The sequence below is a fragment of the Bidens hawaiensis genome, unplaced genomic scaffold (assembly GCF_021521415.1).
Source record: "Bidens hawaiensis isolate Kalapana, Puna unplaced genomic scaffold, B.hawaiensis_p1.1 tig00010730_1, whole genome shotgun sequence".
NCBI lineage: Eukaryota > Viridiplantae > Streptophyta > Magnoliopsida > Asterales > Asteraceae > Bidens > Bidens hawaiensis.
The window spans coordinates 474,117-499,706 of NW_027491820.1; the positions used below are offsets into that span (position 1 = coordinate 474,117).

At 35.8% G+C, this 25,590-nt stretch overlaps 1 protein-coding gene and 1 pseudogene across 2 annotated transcripts; both read left to right on the top strand.

Annotated features, from left to right (window-relative positions):
* Positions 1-4,970: 4,970 nt before the first annotated feature.
* LOC143535956 (switch 2-like) lies at positions 4,971-10,106 on the top strand. Its single transcript, XM_077030065.1, has 8 exons — positions 4,971-5,342; positions 5,830-5,936; positions 6,135-7,056; positions 7,656-7,903; positions 8,268-8,394; positions 8,543-8,818; positions 8,887-9,145; positions 9,721-10,106. The coding sequence occupies exons 1-8, from the start codon at positions 4,971-4,973 to the stop codon at positions 10,020-10,022; spliced, it is 2,613 nt and encodes an 870-aa protein (XP_076886180.1). The 3' UTR covers positions 10,023-10,106.
* Positions 10,107-18,585: 8,479 nt separating this feature from the next.
* LOC143535923 (putative methyltransferase PMT19) lies at positions 18,586-23,135 on the top strand (annotated as a pseudogene). Its single transcript, XR_013135794.1, has 5 exons — positions 18,586-19,175; positions 20,524-20,734; positions 21,344-22,020; positions 22,109-22,186; positions 22,795-23,135. The product of XR_013135794.1 is annotated as a putative methyltransferase PMT19 (transcript).
* The last annotated feature ends 2,455 nt before the right edge of the window (positions 23,136-25,590 follow it).

The following is a 25,590-nucleotide window of genomic DNA, read 5'->3' on the forward strand; positions in this document are numbered from 1 at the left end:
ATGCTATGCAGCATCATACATCACCATGAAGTGCTCAACTGCACAATCTTTCTCGTCCACATTGGGAACTTATTCATAAATCTTTGTGGTTTGTTGAGACACTATCATAAGTTTTCATATTCAGGAATTGAATTGCAACAATAAAGGTTAGTTAACATAGAGAATTTAGAATCCCAATATGAAACAAATGTAAATCATCGTGTGGTTTTATTGTTATGTTAAATGTATAATTGATGCACTAATGTTAAAAACGAGCAAAACATCTATAAGTAATTGATAAAAAAGATGTATTTATAACCTTTAAACAATGCTACATTAGAGTAATAGTTAAAAGTTAATTATAAATGTCATGTCATCACTAAATCTTATTTGGCACTAATCAGGGTTAGCATGTTCACTAGTAGTAGTAACTTCCTCGCATTATGAAGTTAATAGCTTAAAGTTGTTCTTCATAACATTAACCAATTTTATGCACCATGATATCTATTGGTAGGGGCTAGGGAGATTGGTATGTACGCTACCTTACCTGTATCCCTATGGGAAGAAAGATTACTCGCAGTAAGACCCTCAACTCCAAAAAAAAAATTTAACTCGTACATCATATAAATCAGATAACATAAAAAGGTGGCTAACAGCCTCAAAACAAGAACCATACAAAAGTGATAAAATTGATAATAGTAAACTACAATTAGCTTAAGGTGTTGACAAAACTATAATAGCAAAGGCGGTGAGCAAACTATAGTAGCAAGAGATAAAAGAGCATATAAACGAGAAAAAGTATCACCAACGTCTAACCCCCTCGAAAGTACCTATGCCTTCCTTACTAGTCGACAAGCCAAACAACGCTAAGTCTGAACTAGAGCTAAAACAAGCAAAAGTATAAGAAAAACTATGGGCCCATCACAAAATCAAGACTTTTGTAATAAATCTATCGTAAGAACTTCCCATTCATAGGAACTTCACTTATTTAATAATGCGTATAGTTTGTAACATCATTTGCAACACCAGTTTGTAGGAAAATATTCAGAACCAATATGCACTAGTCATAAGTAAGGTGGTTCAATTTTGACACAAATAATGCGAGAATTGTGCAACCCAATTTAAACTATTTTTTTTATCATAAAACAAATTAAAAAATATAATCATTAAATAAAAGTTAAAAATACATTTTCATACCTTATAATCTTCTATTCTTTCTTCCTTATAAAAAGTAACATACACTTACGTAGCTCAAGCACTGGGGGTTGGTGACCCATTGTCAGACCCAAAATCTCCTGAAGCATCAATTGCTGAGAGGTCGCTCCCTGAGTCTAAATATTTTTTACATAAATCAAAATAGTTATAATGAGTTTTTGTGTGTGTAAAACTTTGCATGCATATACATAATTTTAAACGCATTTACATAACCAAAATGTATATTAATAGTAATATTATAATTTTACACAATTATGTTCCAAATTGGTTACTGTAGTTTTCAATCTTCACCTTGTAGGTAAAATATATGTCTTTATCAAAAGGGTTGTAACCCATATTACATATTCCAAAGGTGTTACATAAGGTGAAGTCCCTATCAAGTAGGTAGAGGTTGAAGTTCATTGATAAAGCCGTGTAATTATAGGAGCAGACTCCTAATCTGAGTCGAAGTATTTGAATCTATGTAACTTTTTAATGGTGTTTGAAGTAATTAATAGAAGTAGAATATGCCGTTTTAAAAAAAGTCAAACTAACACGCTTAAAAAGTCTATATATATTTACGACGAAACATAGTAGAAATTAATCTTTTAGATTATTTTCATAATATGTCAACTAAAAAGAAAAGAAATGTGGATCAATTCGTTTCAACTTTTTTATAAAATGCAAGTCAATGGATGTCGGCAGTCGGCACGAGCGTGGCTAAACTTAAAATGATTTGAATGTCGGCCACCTTGATTGAGGTGGAGTGGGCCCCTCATGCATGTGGAAGCCCATTACTTGTTGCAGTCAATGAATGAGACCAAATACATGAAACAAAATTAATGCAGTCATGGGAAAAAAGAAAACGGTCCTACAACCAGACCCAGCTAAATTTAGACACACTAGGACCTTTCAAATCGTTCGTCGATTGAATTTGTTCGACGCTTGTTTAGAAATTGCTCGGAAAATATATGCTCACTCGTTTTGTGCATGATTGTAAACGAGCCACTGTACTCAGTTCGGTTTGTAAACAAGCCAAGCAACGAGCAAAGGTCTGTTCGGTTCGGTTCAGCTAGAATATTTTTAATTTATTTTATATATAATTATATATGAACAAATATATAAATATATAGACAACACATGTAAATATAAGCATACAATTTTTTTAAGCCCTTTTAAATTTTTCCTATTCCGTCAATTTTATAGTTCCATCTGTTCGATTCAAGTTTCATGAAAATAGTAGTTTTTAGACAAACATGTAATAAGTTGTAACTTTTCATGAAAATGAAGTTTGAAGTGAGATATAATGAACATTTAAACAACCAGAACCGCCTTACGGATAACCCTCGTATCAGTTACCTATAGAAAAATCGTATTACAGTAGTCAGCCTTCGTACCAGTTACTAGTATAAGAGCCGTTGACACATGAAACCCCTTCCTTGTCACACTCCGGTCATAGTCACAATTTAAGATGCCCAGCATGCGTCCCAAACCATCAAAAAGTTCTCCTAAAAAACAAGAGACGAGAGCTGACCTTGGTCTTCCTTTAATGTTAGATCAAAATGATGTCCCAATAATAAAAAAGGTTCAAGTCTTATATTACCACTTGGTTTTACCCATATATTTTAAGAATCACAAATGTACGGCCAGATGGTAACTGCGGTTTTCAGGTCAACGTTGTGGGTTTAGGCATGAATAAATACAAACGGGGAGAGGTTAAGAAAGCATGCTAAATGAGATGGACAAAAACAAAGGTTGCTCGCAGTCAAGGTTGAATACAGAGTTGCTTATATATTTAGATAAGGTTCCTGACTGTTTAGACTAGTTTGATACGGTTCAACCGACACCCATGAATTGTGGGTTTTCATTAACCGCCCATATACTCGTGGTTGCTCAAAATATCCATTTACCAAACCCGATTATATATCCAACATATTTTCATTCCTGTTTATCTATTTTAAATATGTATGTGCACACATATGTATCATATTTATGTAAGTAATATATATAGTGTTTATTTTAAGTATATATACCATATTTAATTACCATGTTGTGTATATATATGCACCTGATAGATATCCAATGGGGTTTGGTTTGGGTATTCCCAATATAAACTCAATGCTCAACGAATAGTTTCCTGAGAAACACCGAGCGAGTTCTGGACCGGGTACGAGACAAGCTTTTATAATCAAGTATGGGGTTGAGATTACTTAAACCTGTTACAAGTGGGGATGGCAAAATAATCCAAGCCTGAGGGGTATACAAGAAATCCAAAGCATCCGGGATGCATATACCCAAAGTCCGACGGGTATTTGGCTGGGTATGAGATTAGTTTTGAAAAGTTTTCGCAAGTACAGGCCGAGTATGGGATTTAGTGATACCCAACCCGATTACCTGAAAACACATACCTGTTTACCCAAATAAACTTGAAAATTTTTAATTTATTTTCCTTAACCTTTGTCTAATGACACTTCATTTTTGTAGGTTCATTTACGAAAAAAAAAATATTTTGTTTTAAGATATGTGCTTAAAAAATATTATTTAATTTTATATGCTATCAAGTTTATACATAAAGTTATATAAAAATTAAAGTAATATTATTTATTTATGATAACATTCATATGTACGTAATGCGTTATATTTTAATTTGTAATAGTTCATATATAAACTTAAATATATAGGATAAGTATAATGATAAAAAATATACTTGAAAATCCAAAAGAGACTTTTTTTTAACAAACGGGTATACCCGATATCTAACGGGTAACTACTCGACACACACCGACGTGTAATGGGCCAGGTATGAGATTGATTTTTACAACCGGATATGGGTATGGGATTAGCAATACCCAGCACGTTAACATCCTTAGTTACAAGCCCAACAACAGCTATTTTGCCACTTTAACATCAGTATCAGACAGACAGTACGTAATCTAACTTGAATTGATTTCTACATACTTAATCCTTTATACAAGGTCCAGTAGCCACCCTAAATACTAATTTGGGCCTAAAGCCTATTATATGCTTGTCCAGTCCAGTGCGACTCTGTGTTTTGTAGTGACATTGATTCTAGCATGATTGTAGAGCGCTGCCAAGTTGGTTGTAGTTAGGCCTGTACACAAATAGAATGTTCGGTGAACTGTTTGTGAGTCGTTAGGCAGGAAGTTCGTTTATGTTTGTTTATTTAATAAACGAACGAACATGAACAAATGTTCCATTCGCTCATTTATGTTTGTTTATGTATTAACAGAAATAATTAGATATTATCTGGATGAGTAATCTACTTAAATGTTTTATATTTATTAATTTGTGTTCATTTAATAGTTTTCATTATTTTCGTTTATATTTGTTCAGCTATGTCCGTTTAGCATTTAAATAAATGAACACAAATTTTAATTTTTTAAATAACCGAACATGAACATAAATATTTGTTCGATTAAGTGTCCGTGCTCGTTTAAAGTTAGATGAATGAACACGAACATGCCCTTGTTCGTGTTCGTTCGATTAATTTACAGTCTTTCATTATTCGTATTGATGAATACATCGGTCTCAATCTCCAGGCTATGCCAATTTTATTTTTGTTCGTGAACTGTTTGTGAACACGTTCATTTCCTTAATGAACGGACACGAACATAAAATCTCATTCGATAAGTGTTCGTGAACCATTTGTAAACACGTTATTTTGTGTTTTGAAACACACAAAAATTCGTAAGTTCTTAAAAATAAAAACCAAATCCCCTTTGGAAAAACAATAGAGATACAAACAGAGAGTCTTTCTTGTCTTGTAAATCACTCAGATGTCGTTAAGCAGTTTCAAGGAGATTCTGAAGCCCTGTTCTCAGCGATCACGATCACAATCACAACCTTCGACTTCATACTACTCCTCAAAAGCTACTTCAGTAACTGTAAACCCTAGAAAGCCTCCGAAATCTTCGCTGTCTCAGCAACTGTTACGCCTGGAAGATGTTGATGATTACAATTCCTTGCTTCCTTCAAAGCAAATTATCAGCCAACGGAACCATCAGTCAGATGCTACCGTTGAAGGAGAGTTTGATGATGATGTTCAATTTAAAGAAGAAGAAGAAGAAGATGCCGGACGTAGGCTCGAGGCTTTTGATCCAACCGGACCTTATGAACCAATGCTGCTTTCCACTTCCCCTCCAGTGCAGGTCAATTATCAAACACCCTTAATTGTTATATTGGATTGATACCTATTATTATTTATTTGTGAAACCGAATATTTGAAGAATCAGATTATTCTGCCCCTCAATAATTGCTTTTGATCATCACTTCTTTAAAACTGCTTATTATTATTGTCTGTCACTTTAAGCTCACTTTGTATGCATATCCATTATCCAATCACTCTTTTATTCTTCTCTATGCAATTTCTTCAACGCTATTTGCATCATTTGGTGGATGATTATATTTTTTACCACTATGTCTTTTTATATTATATTAGTTCCAAATGGCCCTTAAGCTTTACCTTATTTCTAGCAAGTGATTTCCATTTTTGAATTTTAAACAATTGCGGTAATTCTTTCTCAAACTTAATCTTCAGAGGAAATCTAATCTGCTACTTCATTTGGCCTTAACTTTCCATTCCATCTTGATATTTCTCCAATCAGATGTCATTTAATATGATTTCTCATCTTGCAGGTAGCCGCATCCATAAATTGCAGGCTGTTAGAACATCAAAGAGAAGGAGTGAAGTTTCTGTACAGTTTGTACAAGAAAAACTGTGGGGGCATTCTTGGAGATGACATGTCAGTGCTTCTTTATTTACCTAAATTTTTCATTAATCTTCCATGCTCTTTTTAAAATGCCTTCCCTTGAAACTACACATGTGTCTTTTATCAATATAATTATTTTCAACTTGCATCACCAATCAAGTGATCAAACGAACATGCCTGATTAATACATTTTTTTAAACGAAGGTGTAAATATGATTTTTCTTTGATCAGGGGATTAGGGAAAACTATTCAAGCAATTGCATTTCTTTCTGCTGTTTATGAAAAAGATGGAGACATGAAAAGTCCTCCAAACGGGAGAGAAGAAAACAAAGGCCCCGTGCTAATAATATGCCCGTCCTCTGTAATACAAAACTGGGAGTCTGAGTTCTCTAAATGGTCAACATTCAACGTTGCTATTTACCATGGTACGAACCGCGACACAATTGTTGACAAAATTGAATCTCATGGAATTGAAATAGTTATAACCAGTTTTGACACATATAGAGTTAATGAAAAGAATCTGTCGCAAATGATTAATTGGGAGATTGTGATCGTTGACGAGGCTCACCGTTTAAAAAATGATAAATCAAAACTTTATGAAGCTTGCTTAGGCATCAAAACTCGAAAACGGTATGGTCTAACCGGAACCATAATGCAAAACAAAATTATGGAATTATTCAACTTGTTTGACTGGGTTTTACCTGGAGGGTTAGGTAGCCGTGAACATTTTAGAGATTATTACGAAGAGACGTTAAAACACGGGCAGAGATCGAGTGCACCCGAAAGATATGTTGAGATTGCTCAAAAGAGGAAGCAGCAGTTGGTGTCGGTTTTGCATAAGTATTTGTTAAGGAGAACGAAAGAGGAGACAATTGGGCATCTTATGATGGGTAAGGAAGACAATGTTGTGTTTTGTGCAATGAGTGAGGTACAAAAGAGGGTTTATAGGCGGATGCTAGAAATACCAGACATTCAATGTCTTATTAATAAGGATGTTCCGTGTAGTTGTGGAAGTCCTTTAAAGCAAGTGGAATGTTGTAAAAGAACAGTTCCAAATGGTGTTATTTGGCCTTATCTTCATAAAGATAATCCAGATGGTTGTGATTCTTGTCCCTTTTGTCTTGTTCTTCCTTGCCTCACAAAGCTCCAGCAGGTTTCTTTCTTATTTATACTTAATTTTATTAAGGATTAGCTTCATATATACCCTTACAAACTTGAAAATTTTCATATATACCCAACCAAAACTAAAAATATCAGATATGCCCAATTTTAATGAGTTCATACTTAGTGATCATTCTACCCCCTTTTTTGTATTTGTTTGAAGTTTAAACCCTATTTTTTTGTTGGATTTTGATCAATGTTGACGATAAGCAAGCAAACCAAACAATCGAGTCTGTATGTGTGAATCAGATAATTAAACTATCAGATAATCGAAAAGGTATAATCGCATGATAAAAAAAATTTTAAGTTAAAAATGTTTAAAAAAACCCAAATCAAAATGGGTAGACAACAAAATTTGAAGTTAAAGATGGGTATATAATATTTGAAAGTTTTTGAAAAATAAGGGTAAGATGATCATTTATTAAATTGTTTTTATTGAATTGGGTATATTTGATATATGATATGTTTAGTTTTGCGTGGGTAGGTATGGTATTTTCCAAGTTTGTAGGGGCATTATGAAATTGCTCCTATTATTAATTTAAGCATATATTTACACACGCGTTGCTTCTAATTGTTGAAATATTTTGTTAGATAAGCAATCATTTGGAGTTGATAAAACCAAATTCAAAAGACGAGGCAGATAAACAGAAGAAAGACATGGCTTTTGCATCACAAGTGTTTGGTAGTGATATTGATGTGGTGGGAGGGTATGCACAGAGCGAGAGCTTTATGGGTCTGAGTGATGTTGAGCATTGTGGGAAGATGAAAGCTTTGGAAAAGCTGATGTCATCTTGGATTTTACATGGCGACAAGATTCTTCTCTTTAGTTACTCTGTAAGGTAATTTTTGTAAGGGGATAGAGAAGGGCACAATGGGTAAATATCGTATGTACCCATTTTCAAATTTATGACATTTATAGCATAACCTTTCAAACTTGCATTAAGATATGACAGTTTTGAGTGTAAGGAGAAAGAGAAGGGCATAATGGTCAAATTATTAATTGTATTTAATAAAATTGGCAAATATGACTTTAGTAATTGAATTTTTATATATGATATCAATTATTTTATTAGGTAAATATGATAGTTTGCAAAATTCCAAGTGTATATATGAAATCTCCCCGAGATAAAATGATTATGATCTGAAGTTTTAAATGAAGCATTACAGGTCATGTGACTTTGAAAGCATTTGACATTGTTGTAGGATGCTGGATATACTGGAGAAGTTTTTAATACGAAAAGGATACAGTTTTTCAAGACTTGACGGATCTACACCAACTGCCATGCGTCAATCTCTTGTTGACGACTTCAATTCAAGCCCAAGCAAACAGGTTAACGAAAAATACGAGTACCAAAAACTACTTTATTACAAAAGGCAATTAAATTCAACTAAAAAAGGAGGTTTTTTGTACATTAAAATACACTTTGGCATCTATAGCAACAAATGGAGATCCAACAATATATGTGGTCTGATTGTAGGTTTTCCTTATATCGACGCGTGCTGGGGGGCTGGGACTGAATCTTGTGAGCGCCAATCGTGTAGTAATATTTGACCCAAATTGGAATCCGGCTCATGATTTGCAAGCACAGGACAGGTCATTTCGATTTGGACAAAAGCGACATGTTGTGGTTTTCCGGCTCTTAGCAGCTGGTTCTCTTGAAGAACTTGTTTACACTCGCCAGGTTTACAAACAACAGCTCTCAAATATTGCTGTTTCTGGAAAACTCGAAAAACGTTATTTTGAAGGTGTCCAGGTATATCACCAAAATTCAATTATTATGTATGATATTAGGAAACTTCTATATTAACACTGTTTATCCAGGATTGCAAGGAGTTCCAAGGGGAGCTTTTTGGGATCAGCAACTTGTTTCGTGATCTGTCTGATAAGCTTTTCACCAGTGAGATCATTCAGTCACATGACAAGCAAGGAACAACGCATGATGAACATGAGAATGAGAATGAGCAAGAAGGTGAAAAACACATTTTGTCTGATTTTGGGATGTGTTTTCTACCGCCACAAGCAAGGGACAACAGCGAGCTTTTTAATAATAAAAGAATTGCCCCGGTCAGCAAAGAGTTGGGTGAGATTTTTTTTTGCTTTTACAAAATTCACCAATCGTTCTACTTGGCACATAGTTCAATATATTTTCATTCTTAGAATACATTTATAAGGGCAAAATACAAGAATCTATCCACCACATCACTTCTATCAACAAAGGCTAAATGGGCTGGGTGGCCCTGAATTTAATCACGACTCTTTGTTTCCAAAACTTTATATATCTTTGTTATAAACTTATAAAATGCAGTATGGAATATGTTCACGCAAATTATGTACAGCATTGTATGCATTAATAGAAACTTTGGATGCCAATGATTTATTCACTATTTCTCATATTGGGTTATACGTGAACTTTTAAGCATAAGAACTCATACCCAATAATCTATAAAATGAACTATACATATACTGCTATTTATATGGTTTTTTTTTTTTTTTTTTTTTTGTGAGGAAGACAATCTCAAAAGGGTCAATGTATTTGTATTTGATCAAATACTTATTAGTTTGTACAAATATTCCCTTTCTTGGTCCCGGCTTCAAAATGTTGCAAGAACACCCTAATGATTAGATATAATCTTACTTTTCTGTTATAATTTTCAGGTATTGTTTATGCTCACCGTAACGAAGATATAATAAGCCACAAACGTGGGTGTGGCGTTGACATGATGCAAGAGGTACCAACGCAAACACATTTTTATTTGTCCAGACACATGGCAAAGAAGAAATATGGTGAGAAGGCAAACGCTTCTTTGAGGAGAGCACATAAAATAAAGCAGTTCAGGCGCCTTGCCACTTTTATGGGCATGCAAGTTGTTGAGTTTAGTAAGTGGTTTTTATCTGCAAGTTTGGTTGAGAGAGAACAAGCATTGAGAAAGTACAAAAGGCGAAGGGACCGGACATAAGTATATGACATCATGGTTAACGGTCTTGTTGATTTGCTGTTATAATAGAAAGTACCTTTGGTCTAGTTTTACCTTTATTTTTTTGTAGGTTTGTAGGTTTATTGAGTTAGGCTGTGAACCTTAGCATATTCAGGTAAATGCTAGGTCTGTTGCACAGGCGTCGGCTCATTTAATTATATCGGCACTAATGTATGACCTTGTTCTATATGAGGGGCGGGGTAGCCCGGGTTACCCCTCAGTGTAAAATTATAGTTTTTTCCTCCGTTTTAAGTATAGGATACCCCTGAGCAAATAATAGGTTACCCCTAAAAAACCTTGACGTTAAAAGAGAAAAGAAAATGTTTAAATATTTTCTGGCCAAAAAGCGGCGGTCCGGCGGACTGTGTAAATAAGAAATTGAAGAAGACAATTTTCAGTGGACTTGTTAGTTTTTCAAGGTACTTAAAAGGTTTAGTTTAGAAAATAAAGTTGGGTCTACCCACCACCTCCCTGTAAAAGGAAAACCTGACTTTATTTTATATGAATCTAGCAGTCCACTTTGCACAAACCAAAAGTCCTTTTACAATCCTTTTCTAAAAGAATATCTCATATAATAGTAACCAAGTTTTAAAAGTATTCTAATTAGGTTACTTATGCAATTTTTCTCCAAATCGGGTCACTAAATCTTCAAATTTAGTCTCATCGATTTTTTTATGCGTCAAGAAAGAAATGGAAGAAAAGATGTGGGGGTCGAAATTTGCAATATGTCTTTAAATTTAAAAAACGTTAATTATATTAAAATTTAAAAATAAAAAATAAAATCCACATCACCACTCGGCGTCAACATAAAAAAAAGATAAAAAGATTTCCTATGTGAAACCAAAAAGAAAATGGCTAAAAAAATGTGTTAAAACCTTTAATTTAATAAAATATGAAAGTTGAGTGACTTAATTGGAATATTTTTAAGACAGAATTACAAATTTTGTCCTTTAAAAAAAGCCAAAAACCGGTTCGTGTCCTTTTCTAAGTTTCCTTGCAGGCGGTGTACTTTAAACTTTTTTTTCTACACGTTATGTCCTTTACGCTAACTGGGTTAGAAAAACTCAGTTAAATGCCCTCACGTGAGGCGCATGTGAGGGCATTTTTGTCTTTTCACCTGTACCTGCAGCTCCTTCTTCTTCATTTTGCAGATCTTAAGCTTCTGTTTCACCTGTACCATATCCATCTTTTCACCTGTACCATACTAAACCCACCACTAAACCTTATCATATCCATCTTCTTCATCAATCAATAGCAATCGTCAGTCGGAAAGCTTAATAACTGAAATCAACTCTCCGGCTATCGATTAACCGACTGTTTTCTCACTCAAATCTTCCACACCGTATCTTATCATGTCACCCGCACTGGAAGATTCATCATTGTCCACGCAGCCTTCATATTTCCAAAACCCTAACCCTAGCCTCCACACTGATTCAGGCATTTCAATACTTTTGACTTTGATTCCTCAAAGGCCGCCGCTCGTCCGTCGAGGAAGAAGCCTGTGAAGGTGAAGAAACATGCAGTGAGTTCAAAGCATGTTAATGGTACAGGTAAAACTATTGATTTCGTGTTTAATTTGGGTAATGGTGATTCGGTGTGCAATCCGAGTTTAGGGCAAAATGTAAATGGTGAGAAACAGAGTGTTGGTGAGTCTTTGGATCCTAATATGTTGCAGTTTACCATAGGATCTAGTGATTATGTTAAATCGGCTAAGAAGATGTTAAATCACCTGTACCATATGAAACCTGTTGTTTTTGAGTGAAACCCTAGATACAGAAACAGAAGCTTAAGATCTGCAAAATGAAGAAGAAGAAGGAGTTGCAGGTACAGGTGAAAAGACAAAAATGCCCTCACATGCGCCTCACGTGAGGGCATTTAACTGAGTTTTTCTAACCCAGTTAGCGTAAATGACATAACGTGTAGAAAAAAAAAAGTTTAAAGTACACCGTCTGCAAGGAAACTTAGAAAAGGACACGAACCGGTTTTTGGCTTTTTTTAAAGGACAAAATTTGTAATTCTGTCTATTTTTAATGTTGAGTGACCTAATTGAAACACTTTTGAAACTTGGTTATTATTATATGAAATTATCCCTTCTAAGGGAATAAAACAAGCATTAAATGATTTTGGACAAAACGGGTTTGATTTGATGATGGATTATGTTTTTCTAAATTGTAGCTTGTCTCATAGATTTATGTAATCGAACGAGTGATGATTATATGAACAATGCTCTAGTTTGTGTTGTTAATACAGTAACATTTGATTAAGCAATAAATGTAGGTGTAATAGCCCGACTTTAAGCTTTAAAAATTCGAAGAGGAAATATGAACAATGCCCTAGTTTGTACTGTCGAAGTAGTAACATTTGATAAAGTAATAGATGTCGATATAATGGCTTGACATCAAGCAATCCGAATAGGAAAAAACTATTAGATATCTTTTTAACTTTATTTGTTATCGTGTTTTTTTTTTTCATTTGCATTGTTTGAACTTTAAATGTACAATAAAAGGCTTTTTAGGCTACCTCTGAATATTTCTTCTAGATCCGTCACTGTGAAAATACCTATACTATGTTCATGTTTCATTCACGTTACTAATGCATGAATATTACGTTGTGTATGATACCACTCGAGACAGGATTGTACTAGGTTTTTATAATAGCAATTAGCAAGTGATTCCTTTTCATCAAATTAAATTTGAATGTGGACTTTGTCTTGCTAGTTTGGGGACATGCATTTACAACAACACATGGTGTAGCTACTTTGTTAGGTATTTGTATTAGGTATGATTACTTGCTTGACATAATTACATAAATTTATTGATGATCAATAAAAACTATTATTATTATTATTATTATTATTATTATAATTATTATAATTGTAAATTAATTTCAAAATAGGTTGAAAAAAAAAGTTTTCCAAAATAACACTAAACTAAACTACATTTTGATACAAAATTAACCCTAATTCATAATAAAAATATTTTATTATAGTATATCTATTAAAAGCATGGTTTTGAAAACCATGCAAACTATTTACATATACAACCCCACAAGTTTCAATTAGTTACACACCTGAAACTATTTTCATCATAACAGTTTTGGTCGAGTATGCACTACACGCCTCCTAACTCGAATCAATGTTGATTCTTATTCTTATTTGGTCTGTAAATAAATCCCAATTACCTAACATAGCCTGTTAACATGAAGATCACCAACATACAGTTCAATTTTAACAATTTGAGATTTATGCTAGTCAGACCAAGACAAACCATGTATACTAAATCAACTTATTTTTCACTTTAAAGCATGTAACTATATATATATGTATCTTAGGCATCTTGCTTCTGTATCATTCAAAAGATTTTGATAAAATTTGAAAAAACTAATTTAAAATTGATGATATTTTTAACCTGTCTATAAACCACACCATCAACCGACTGGTTTGACCAACCCACCCAACTAGGTTGGTTTGCCTTGTCAAAAACAACAGTTAACCATTGACCTATAACTTTTTTTAAAGCTGAATAAACTAGACCACAAACACTCTAGTATAGAGATATTCGAGAGGGTTCTAAGAGAAATTACAAATTTTGTCCTTTGAATATTCAAAATTATGAAATGAGTCATTTTTGAAAATGAGTCTCACTATATGTCCTTTAAATTGATTTTTGCCTTGCTTTTGGACCTTTATGCTAGCGGACGTTAAGTTTAAGTTTTTTCAGTTAAGTTGTGCACATGAGGGTATTTTAATAATTTTACTCTTAAATGGCTATATGTGTTTAATATAGTTAAAGATTATAATTTAGTTAAATTTTACAAGGACTAAATAATTACATAGAATATTACATGGGTTCAGAGCAAGCTTGGGATTGAGTATGAAAACACCTTATTGGCTTATTGGTTTTTTCAAAAAGCCCATAAATTAAAAGGTGTTTAACCATTACAAAATTTTTTTTTTATTTTAGCTTTGGAAAATGTTAAAAAACAATTTTCTAAAAACTCATAATCCTGGCTTTTCAAAATAATTTTTTGAAAAAGCCAATAAACTATTTTCAAACTCAATCCCAAACATGCCCTAAATACATAAAATTATACAATGACTAAATTATAATATTCTCTTTATTTATACCAAAACCTACCACCATTAGGGGTGTGTAGCTCACGGTTCCAACCCGTGAAACCCGTGTACCCGTATAATGGAACCGTTATTTGAAACCATGTACGGGTCCGGTTCTGAAATTCAGCTTGAAACGGGTAACGGGTCGGTTTCGGGTTGTACCCGGTGGACCAAGTCGGAACCGTGAAATCCGTCTCCGGCTTCTCTATGCTTTTCTCAAACACATGTTTTTCAAAAATTTAAACATGCATTGGTGAGACATATGCATCTTTTTATATATTATGGTTCTTATAAATCGCTAATATTTTATATTTTCATTGTTCAAACTTCATTTCTTTATTGTTTATAGTTTTTATCTTTCTTTAATTTCAATTTACTGGTTAAAATACTTTTATCATCTGCTCCATGAAAGTTCCTCTTTGTTTACTGGTTAAGTTAGTCTATCTGTATCTAGAAACCCTAAAAGTATAGCGGAAGAATACAGCTAAACGGCTAAGCGACGGCGGATGTGGTCTAACCCGTGAAAACCGCCAACCCGTCCCGTAGAACCCGTTTCAAAACCTGGACCGACCCATTTGTAGATGGTCCGGTTCCGGGTTTCAAAATTCCGTGTAAACGGTTCTGGTTCCGGTTCGGGTTCCATGTAAACGGTCCGGGTCGTACCCATTAGAGGTGCACAAATCGGTTTTTTTGAAAAAACCGGTTCGGTTATTAACCGGACCGGTTTTTTTTATCCAGAAAAAAACCGGTTCGGTTAATAACCGGACCGGTTATTAACCGGTTTTTATTGCTGAAAACTCAAACCGGCCAAACCGGTTTGGACCGGTTTAAAAACCGGTTAGAACCGGTTATTAAACCGGTTTTTTATAACCGGTTTTTAATAACCGGTCTAACCGGTTAACCGGTTTTTTTTTTTTTTTTTTTTTTTTTTTTTTTTTTTTTTTTTTTTTTTAGGGTTTAGGGTTTAGGGTTTCGTTGTTAGCATTCTTTGCTTGGAAGATTAAAAACACATAACTTTCATTTATAGCTTTTACATTAAAAATACAAACATTAAATCGTTATCGCATATTCGTAACTCAAAAATACAAACATTAAAGAATGCTTAGACACAATTACATTAACAAGTTGATGTTTGTTACTCATTTTCTTCGCTACCCGATCCCGAGCTATTCCTTAGGTAATCGTCGTACGCGGCTTCTTCATCGGTCATTGGTTGAATGTGTCCTTGATTGACCTCGTCTTCATACAAGGCCGCCTCATAGTCCATTTCCCCCTCGAGTGAGCGTTGATGTTGTGCCCTGTCTAAAGAGTCCAAGTAATCCTTGTAGCAAATCGACATCTCTACAGCTGCTGGAGTGAGTCGAGTCCTCCTAATCGATATAACCCTGCCAGAAACAGAAAAAGCAGACTCCGAAGCTACCGTGGAAGCTTGGACCGTTAGTAAATCTTTGGCCATGGCGGCGAGGATCGGAAACTCATCCTCCTTACCTCTCCACCAAGCCAGCAAATCAAGACTTCTAAATTCATCCGGAGTCATGTGTTTCACAAAGTTGGTACCACCATACCTTCCAAGTTCACTGCTTGGGGTGTTTACCCTTTGACGTTTACCGGCGTCTTCCCAAATCATGTAGTACATCCCCATTTCAAGGTCGGTTTGGGATTGGGATTGGGCAACAGCTCTTAACGAGTCATGAATTTGGGAAGACGACCCGTGTTTTGTAAGGTAAACATCATACATGTTTGCCAATGTGGTGTTGAAATCATTCTTTAAAGTTTGGCTATAATAGGGGTTTTGATCGTCGTTTAACCCTAGCTCATCACAAATTTTTTCTATTAAAGCTTCAACACCACCAACATTGATGCAAGGGTTTAACGCAGCCGCACAGGTCAAAACAGCGGGTAGTTGTTGAAAATATTTTATAAATTTTTCTTTCATTTTTGCACCCATATCAAAATAAGGTGCACCCCTACAATGAATTTCAGTCAACTTTGTGCACATGACAGCAATTTTTGGTAAAGCAATGGGGCTTGTTGGATAGTAAACCCCGGATAAACTAGTTGTGCAAGATTTAAAAATTTGAAGAACCTCCGTAACGATCTCAATCAATAACCAGTTTCTAGGATCGTACGGTGCACATTTACCCCTACTTGACATTATTTGATGAAACGCAACTAGTGATTCTTTTTGTTGGATGGCTTTCTCAAACATATCACAAGTCGAGTTCCATCTTGTTGGACAATCCCAATTGGGCCCCAACCATTGACAATTAGCTTCATCACAAAATTTTTTGTATCTTGAAAATGTTTTATTGTTGCTAAAAACATCTCGTAACATTCTTTTAAAATTGTTTCTTTGCGTTTCGATCACGTTTAACCCATCTTGCACGGCCAAGTTGATAATATGTGCAATGCATCGGCTATGAAAAAACGCTCCATCACAAATAGGTTTATACTTTAATTTTAAATGGCCAACCGCGGCCGTATTGTTGGACGCGTTATCAAACGATATTGAAAAGATTTTATCTTCAATCTTGTATTGTCGAATGACTTTATCCAAGAGTTTAAAAATATTTCTACCCGTGTGCGGGTAATCAAACAATTGAAACGCAACGGTTCGTTTCATCATTTGCCACGACCGGGGGTCAACCCAATGAGCCGTCACACAAATGTATGAGTCGGGCGAACCATTAGGTACCGACCACACATCCGTTGTTAAGTTCACACCAGTTTGTAAGTTTGAAAAGTATGAAATTAGTTCGGATTTAGCGTTTTTCCATGCTTTAAGCATATCTCTTCTAAGGGTCGAACGACTTACGTGTTGGTAGCGTGGTTGAACATACTTTTGCATCATCTCCGTGAATTGAGGGTTGTCGAAGTGGTTGAAAGGAAGTGATTGTTGAATCACAAAGTTGCCAAACTGTTGACGTACCGCTTCAAGGTCGTACGTAAACACCGTTCCTTGATTCGTCATCTCCGGCTGCGAACTACTTCCGGATTCGTCCTTCAAGACCTTGCAAGAGGGCCTTTCTACATGAGCTCTTAAACTGGAGTTTGCTTCTTTGTTATAAAACTTCAAACAATGTTTGCATCTAGCTTTTTGGGTTCCGTTAGACATTTCGCATAGGTCGAAATGTTGCCAAATATCTTGGTTTCGTTTCGTGGGGATGACCCGAACGACGGTTTCTCCCGTGTTCGAGGCACCCATGTTGACCGATGAAGCAGCACTTTGGGAGGCCATGATAATCGACTACGAATTAAGAGTGGTATACTCGAGTATGAAATAAACGACTACGAAAGAAGAGCGTTTGGAGTTATAATCGCGTATGAAATAAACGTTTAGAGCTTTTGGAGTTGTATAATCAAGTGTGATCTAACCAATACCCAACCTAAACTATATATAGATGTTTGTGGGGGTAAAAAAACCAAAAAAACGGCTAAAAAAACGGGCAAAAAAAAAAAAAACGGCTATAAAGCCGTTTGGTAACGTTCGAAAACCGGTTTAACCGGTTAACCGGTTATTAAAAAACCGGTTAACCGGTTTTTTTATAACGGCTATAAACCGGTTATTTTAAAAACCGGTTAACCGGTTTTTTAATAACCGGTTATTAAAAAAAACCGGTTTTTTTTATAACCGGTTATAAAACCGGTTTTGGCTCCAAAAAGTATAACCGATACGTAAACCGGTTACGTAAACCGGTCAAACCGGTTTTTAAAAAAACCGGTTTTTAAAAAACCGGTTTTCCGGTTAACCGCCCAAACCGGTTCCGTAACCGGTTTTTTTGAACACCTCTAGTACCCATTGCACACCCCTAACCACCACCACTTTTTTATGATCTTTGAACCCAAACTAGAAGGCGAAGCCGACCTATTATTCTACCCTATTCATAATTATCCACTAAAAAGAGAATATAACTCCTCAAATCCTCATCTTAACCTTCGCAAATCCAGTTTTGGAACCAAATCTAAGAGTTTTTTCATCACTAAGAGCATGTGAATGTGTGTTTGAAACAGTGGGTGTGAATGATTTTGCGTAATTTGGTAAAGGTTGAAATTGGTAAATCCGTGGTGATGGTGTTGGATTTTGGTACAAATAAAAATAATATTATATTCGTGTATTTACATAAATAATCCCTAGAAAATTGCTAAGTTATAATCTTTAAGTGCATTTACACATATAACCCTTCAAAAGTAAAATTACTATTAAAATCCTAACGTCCGTTAGTATAAAAGGCCAAAAATCCATTTAAATGATATATAATGAAATTCAATTTAGAAAAAGGACCTATTTCATAACTTTAAATATTTCAAGGAACAAAATTTGTAATTTTCTCATAGGCACAAAGTTAGATAGATCCCTGTTGGAACTTGGCACCTTAGCAGGAATAACAGAGAAATGACAATGCATGCAGCAGCTACTTCCTCTACACCAAAATGCCTAAACCCTCACCCCTCAAAAACCCACTAATCAGACTCCTTTCCATCACAATCCTCTGCTCACTTTCCTACTTTCTTGGTTCATACAAATCCACCATCACCACATTCAACACCCACCCACCACTAAACCCCATCATCAATTTCACAACTTTAACCCACCACTAATACCCAAAACCCACTTTAAAATGTTCCAATTTTGCCCTCAAAGTTTCACCCATTATTGCCCCTGTCAAGACCCACTTAAAGAAAGACTCTTTAGTGTCAAAAAATTGTATCACCAAGAACGCCACTGCCCCACCGGAGCCGGCGAGATTCTCCGGTGTCTGGTGGCGGTGCCGGCGGGGTACAAGAAGCCGTTCCGGTGGCCGGAGAGTAGGTCGGAAGCTTGGTTTAGTAATGTGCCGTTTAAGACGTTGACAGAGTTAAAGAAAAAGCAAAACTGGGTCAAATTGGTCGGAGATCGGTTGGTCTTTCCCGGCGGTGGGACTAGTTTCCAGAAAGGGGTTAAGGGTTATGTTGAGTTGTTGAAGAAGGTGGTGCCTTTAGAATCTGGGGTCATTAGGACAGTTCTTGATATTGGGTGTGGGGTAAGTAACCTTTGATTCTTGAAAGTAGCCTATTTTTATTTTTACCAACAACTAACCTATTCAAATCAAAAATACCAAAAAATTGGCCATTTTCTAAACCGTCGGATCTAACATGTTGTTACCGACATCCGACAAATCTATTTGACACCCATCCATTTTTTAATCAACCACATCTAGACACGTGACGGTTGGCCATAAATCTATTCCGCTGGGCTTCATATCTATTCTGTCGAGCTTCATATCTATTCTCTCGGGCTTCATATCTATTCCGTCGGGATGACGGAATAATATTACATATGAAAATGAAGCCCGACGGAATAGATACGGATGCCCGACTTAATAGATATGAACCCCGGCATAATAGATATGAAGCCCGACGGAATAGATACATGTCTAGAATCTAGATGTGGTTGGTTAAAAAATGGAAGGGTGTCAAATAGATTTGTCGGATGTCAGTTCTAATATGTTGGTTCCGACAGTTTGGAAAGCGGCCATTTTGGGTATTTTTGGTTTGAGTGGGTTAGTCAAGGAATGTTGTTGGTAAAAAGGGTCATTTTGGTCATTATCCCTTTATTAATTGGTTAATAACTATTAATAACTAGTAATTCGACTGCTGAAAAATGCAACTAGTATTGTTACCCGCGCTTCGCGGCGCGTGCTAAAGTGAACTACTACATTAGAATGCAAACTAGCAACAAGCTGCGCTGCTAGCAAAACTAAGTTGCTTAAAACAAATTGGCCCGGTTTGACCTAAACACTTTAACCAATAGTATTACTTTTTAAATAATTAGTGAGTTTAATATTATTACTAAATTTAGTTTTTTTTATAATTTAATTTAGAAGGTTGTACATAAGAAGGCAATATTGTTAAGGATACCTTTATAAACTGTTTTCTATTATTCTAAGTTTTTAGTTTTAATCCACTAGTCTAGGGCTCTTTTATAAACCGTTTCGAGCCGGCTCAACTCGTTTATCTTTACGAGTTGAATTGTTAAGCTCACATCAACCCGTTTATTTTAAAAAATATGTATTCTTTACACGTATAAACAAAAATAGTATTTTTAGCATACATAACATAGAATTTATAACGTACATATATTAAAATTTGTATTTCTGCTTCAACTTAAAGTCTTAAATGAGCCTGTGTACCTTGGCTCAGACTCAGCTCGTTTACAAACTAGCCTTCGAGCAAGCCGTGAGATTTCTGAACAACCCTGTTTGGATTAACATATTCATAACTGATAACTCATAAGTAAATGCGTCGAAATTATCATATGTCCATTAATATTATTGTCTAAACGTGTTTGTTAACATTATGGTTTAAAGTTTAAACTTTAAACAATGGTAGGTTGCAAGCTTTGGAGATTCTTTGTTGGATTACAACATCATAACAATGTCTATAGCTCCAAGAGATGCACATGAAGCTCAAGTGCAATTTGCCCTAGAAAGAGGTCTTCCTGCCATGCTTGGTGTTCTTAGCACCTATAGACTACCCTACCCGTCTAGGTCATTCGACATGGCTCATTGCTCACGTTGCCTTGTACCGTGGACCGAATACGGTATACATTAAATTAACCAATATCTTAGAAAAAATTATCTTTTTTTTCATACTTTATCTTCTAGAGTATGCATGTTATATAAACTAAGGTGATAAAATAATTTGTTGGGTAACAGGTCAAACAGGTTCTGGTCAAAACGGGCATTGTCAAACAAGTTGTGTCGAGTTGACCCGAGAGGCTTTTGTTCCAAAGTAATTACCTTTTGTTTTCACTTTTATCTTCTAGTGTATGCATGCTATATAAACTAAGGTAGTAATATGATCAGTTGGGTTACTTGGGTAATGGGTCAAACGGGTTCTGGTCAAAAAGGCTAGTTTTGGTACAGGTCAAAGAAGTCTTGTTGAGTTGACCCGACAGTTTTTCTTCTATAAGTAATGACATTTTTTTTTCATTTTTATCTTCTACAGTATGCATGCTATATAAACTAAGGTGGCAAAATGATCAGTCGGGTAAATGGGTCAAATGGGTTCAGCTTAAAACGCGTAGCTTTGGTACGGGTCAAACAAATTGTGTTGAGTTGACCCGAAAGGTTTTTCTTTCAAAAGTAGTGAGATTCTGTGTGCTAGATGGGTTTATAGCTAATGGAAATTCTTGATTTTGTGGGGTCAGGTGGGCTGTATCTAATAGAAATCGACCGTATATTGCGTCCTGGTGGTTATTGGTTGTTGGCGGGCCCACCTATTAACTAGAGAGCCAAATACTCAGCCCTGGATGGAACCACCAAGGATCCTAAAAAAGAGCTGGCCCGTTGAGGATCTCGCTAAACGGTTATGTTGGAGAAAACTTAAAGGACAAGGCCCGATTGCAGTGTGGCAGAAACCTATCAACCATATCGAATGCAAGAAAAAACATTCAAAATTTCCCAAATTTTGTGACAAAAATGATTACCAAGATGATGGCTGGTACAAAAAAATGGATGCATGCATAACTCCTTTAGTTCAAGTAGAACACATGCAAGATGTTTCAGGGGGTGTTCTTGAAAAGTGGCCCAAAAGGTTGAATAATATTCCACCTAGAATCGGGTCAACTCCGGGTTTAACAAGTCAAGATTTTGTTGATGATAATCTGATGTGGCAAAAGAGAGTTGCTACGTACGCGAACATGTTAAAATCTTTATCTAGTGGTGGGTATAGAAATGTTATGGGTATGAATGCAGGGTTAGGTGGATTTGCAGCTTCGCTTTCAAAGTATCTGGTTTGGGTCATGAATGTTGTTCCTCATGATGCAAATTATAAAGCACTTGGTGTTATCTATGAGCGCGGTTTGATTGGAACTTACATGAACTGGTTCGTTTTCTTTTTTTTTTCAATTTTTTTTTATTTCTATGGCGTGGTTGACTTTTGGTGTTTGTTGACTCTGTATTGTTGGTTACAGGTGTGAACCATTTTCGACATATCCTAGATCATATGACTTGATACACGCGGACAATGTGTTGAGTTTGTACATGAACAAGTAAGCCATTTCGTTATCTGTTTTAAATTAAGTCAACTAAAGCTCGAGCTCGGTTCAGGCTCAACTTGTTTATTATTTACTAACTAATTTATATAAATTTATAGTCATATTATATATATAACATGATATTATTCAGTTATTTTATTTATACACTTATATGATATGATACTTATTACTAAAATATATGTTAAATAACTTTTTTATTATTAATAGGTCCGTCTAGCTAGGCTCGCAAGCCGTCTCGAGCTCGGGCTTGCTTTTAAACAAGATTGTTTTTAGGCTCAAGCTCGTTTAAGCTTGGCTCTATTCCAGCTATAAACGAGCTGATCTTGAGTAGCTCGCTAGAGGCTTGGCTTGGTAAGGGGTACTCACGTTTTCAGAAGAAGCATACAAAGGTAAAAATAGCTTTTAAAATTAAGATCATTCTAAAAGAAATTTTGTAGACAAGCGTTTTTGGGTCAACCAATCTGACCCGTTTACTCAACTTACCCAAACTGCCGGTTTTGCCCCGTATAATTTAGATGTTTAGTTCGTGCTATGGTAAAATAATATGGATGAGACATAAACCCCACAACTAATTCAGGTCATTTGTTTTGTGTTGATAACAGGTGTGACATTGTTGACATATTCATTGAGATGTACAGGATTATTCGGCCTATAAGGGGACGATAATAATAGCAGATCATGAAGACATTATTGTAAAGATAAAAAGCCATACGGATCAAATGAGGTGGCAAACTCGATTATTAGACACCGAAGCGGGCCCCTCTGGCTTGCGAAAGCTGCTTTTTCTTGACATCTGAAGATAAGTATTTAGCAGCATATTATGTAACCTCACATATGCATGGAGAAGTAGCTTGTGAATTGTAGAGGTGGGAATTTTACCTTATTTATTTTAGCGGGTTGATATGGGTTGTGTTATATTTGTAATGTGCTACGTTTGTGTCTATAACGTGTCAACTGAGCAAGATAAAATAACGTAATGACATTACTTTTTTCTTAAAAAAGTTATAGTTAAACAGAACAAGTCTATGATTATAATGTTTTAGTTTATGCGTAATTATGTACGAAAATTGAGCAAATTTGAATGATGACTTAGTCTTGCTAGTTTGGGATATGAATTCACAACGTATGGGTACTTATTTTGTTAGGTTGTATTGGGGTTTTCTTCACACACCGCCTTTTTTGGGAAACACCACCCAATAACGAGGCATATAGTGCTATCCGTCTCGTATGTGGAGGTGTTTTCTCAAAAGGCATTTTTTTGTCTTTTTTTTAAATTTTATTTTGTTTGTTTTTTATATATTATGAATTAGTTTTATAAAAAACACTTTCGTTTTTGTTTTCGTTTTCAATAATCGGCTATACATTTTTTTATCAACAATCGGCCCGATTTCAAATTCTAACGAAACAATATGAATAAAACGATAGTTATATATGTATACACAATCATTACAAATTTCAATGAGTTCGTATAAATATTAATAAAATGTAAAAATCTATCTAAAGAGCAACCCCACTAGCGCCTTCATCGTCGTCAAGTCTGCGCCAGACGCTCGATCTATCACCACCGTCTGACGCCCGTCCCGTCGTGCTCGCCACGCTGTCAGGTGGCCTCCCGCTCAATCATCCAATCCATATGACGCAGGAATTGTAGCCTCCCTTTAAACTCTGTAATCGGGAGTCAGTGGTCGCATCCAAAAGCACAACGCGATATGTACGCGGAACGTGCTACGGTTCCAGCGGATGATATCAACACAATAATTTAACGTTAATAATTAGAATAAACAAACAAATTTAAACGATAATAAAACGTACCTTATCTGCCTGGTGTGGATGCTCGGCGTCCTCCGCATCCACCATGTCCTGGATCTGCACCTCCGGTGCCCCAATGGCAGATGGTCGACAGGTGAGATCGGGGCGTAAGCGCGAGCCCCCTGAGCTGACCGTAAGGTTGTTCTGGCTGTAACCGATACCATGGTTGACCCTTGTACGCATTTTATGTGCTGCTTCCCTCCACACATGAAGGGTGACTATCATATACAAAATACTCCTAACAAACAACATGGTTAACATATTTTATTTAAAAATTAGCTGACGACTGTTAAATTAAATAAAAATACGGCGATACATGGTTCAAATTTGGTAAGGGCGACTGCTCGTTATGATCTATAAACCCAGACTCATTCAAATTAGGAATATTTGACCCCGGAAATAAAGAGTACCACCACGACATAAGTTGCCTTTTACGGTGAAAGTGGTACGTGAAAATGAGGGTTTTTTTTCCCATCAAGGTGTGTGTAAAGTAAGTCTGTTTGTCGAAATTATATGAGAGGGGGGGGGGGGGAGGGAGCCTCCCGGCTCAATAATTCAACTTCGCTCAATACGCCACAGGTAGCCGTATATGTGGCGTATAGGGTACGAGTGACAACTGATTTGATATTTGTAGGTTGTCGTGTACCCTATCCGCCACGGATAGGTCTATACGTGACCCTATATGTGGCCCTTAGGGGCAACGACAACCTATGGGAATCAATTCAGGTGTCAACTCGTACCTTATACGCCACGGATAGCTCAGGCCCCTTAATGCGCGGCGTATTGAGTGGTGCATGCTAATTTTCTCCCGATGTCCCTAGCAAGACCCCAAAACGACTCTAAAACGAAAATAAATAACGAGGATGAAACTTGATACTATCCATTTATATCATTTCATAAACTTGAGACAGGTTATATTTGCAAACTATAAAGCCAATCAAGTCTGTCCCTTAACTCAGAGAATTGTATAAGCTTTACTCATAGCGAATTATTGAGTCTAGTTGGTATTAAGGATCACTTTCATACATACACAGTAAACACACCAACGTTTCCAAGGTTTCAGAGTACAATTAATGTTTTCTCCTTATTATGAATCTCGGGAATCGTTGATTACCATGTAAATCCCAAACCAAATCAACAGAGAGAACCATACAAGTTGTGAGGACTAGATACAGAAAGACTGGGAAAGAGTTCACTTTTTCAAATACAATAAACTAAAGGCTGGTAATTACCTCTAGATCAGCCCACTCAGCAACTATCAACAGTTCCTAGATATCATAATCATACATTTGAACATCAAACAAGTAGTTTTCAGCCGATCTTAGTAGACCCAAATGAGATTGATTATGAAGAACACATTGAAATTCTTTGCTTTGTGAGCAACTGCTTTAGCTGTCTTATCAAGTGAGGGTTTGCGCACATGTAGTCTTGAAATGATTTCCTTAAGTTTCCCAATATCTTCAAACGTTCCTCGTCGTTATCGTTGTTAAGCAAATCCGTGAAAAGCTTTTTCCAAAGATCCACTTTTTGGTATCTGTAAAACATGAACCCGAGTTGGTGAAATTTGAGGCGGTTAGTAACCAACATTT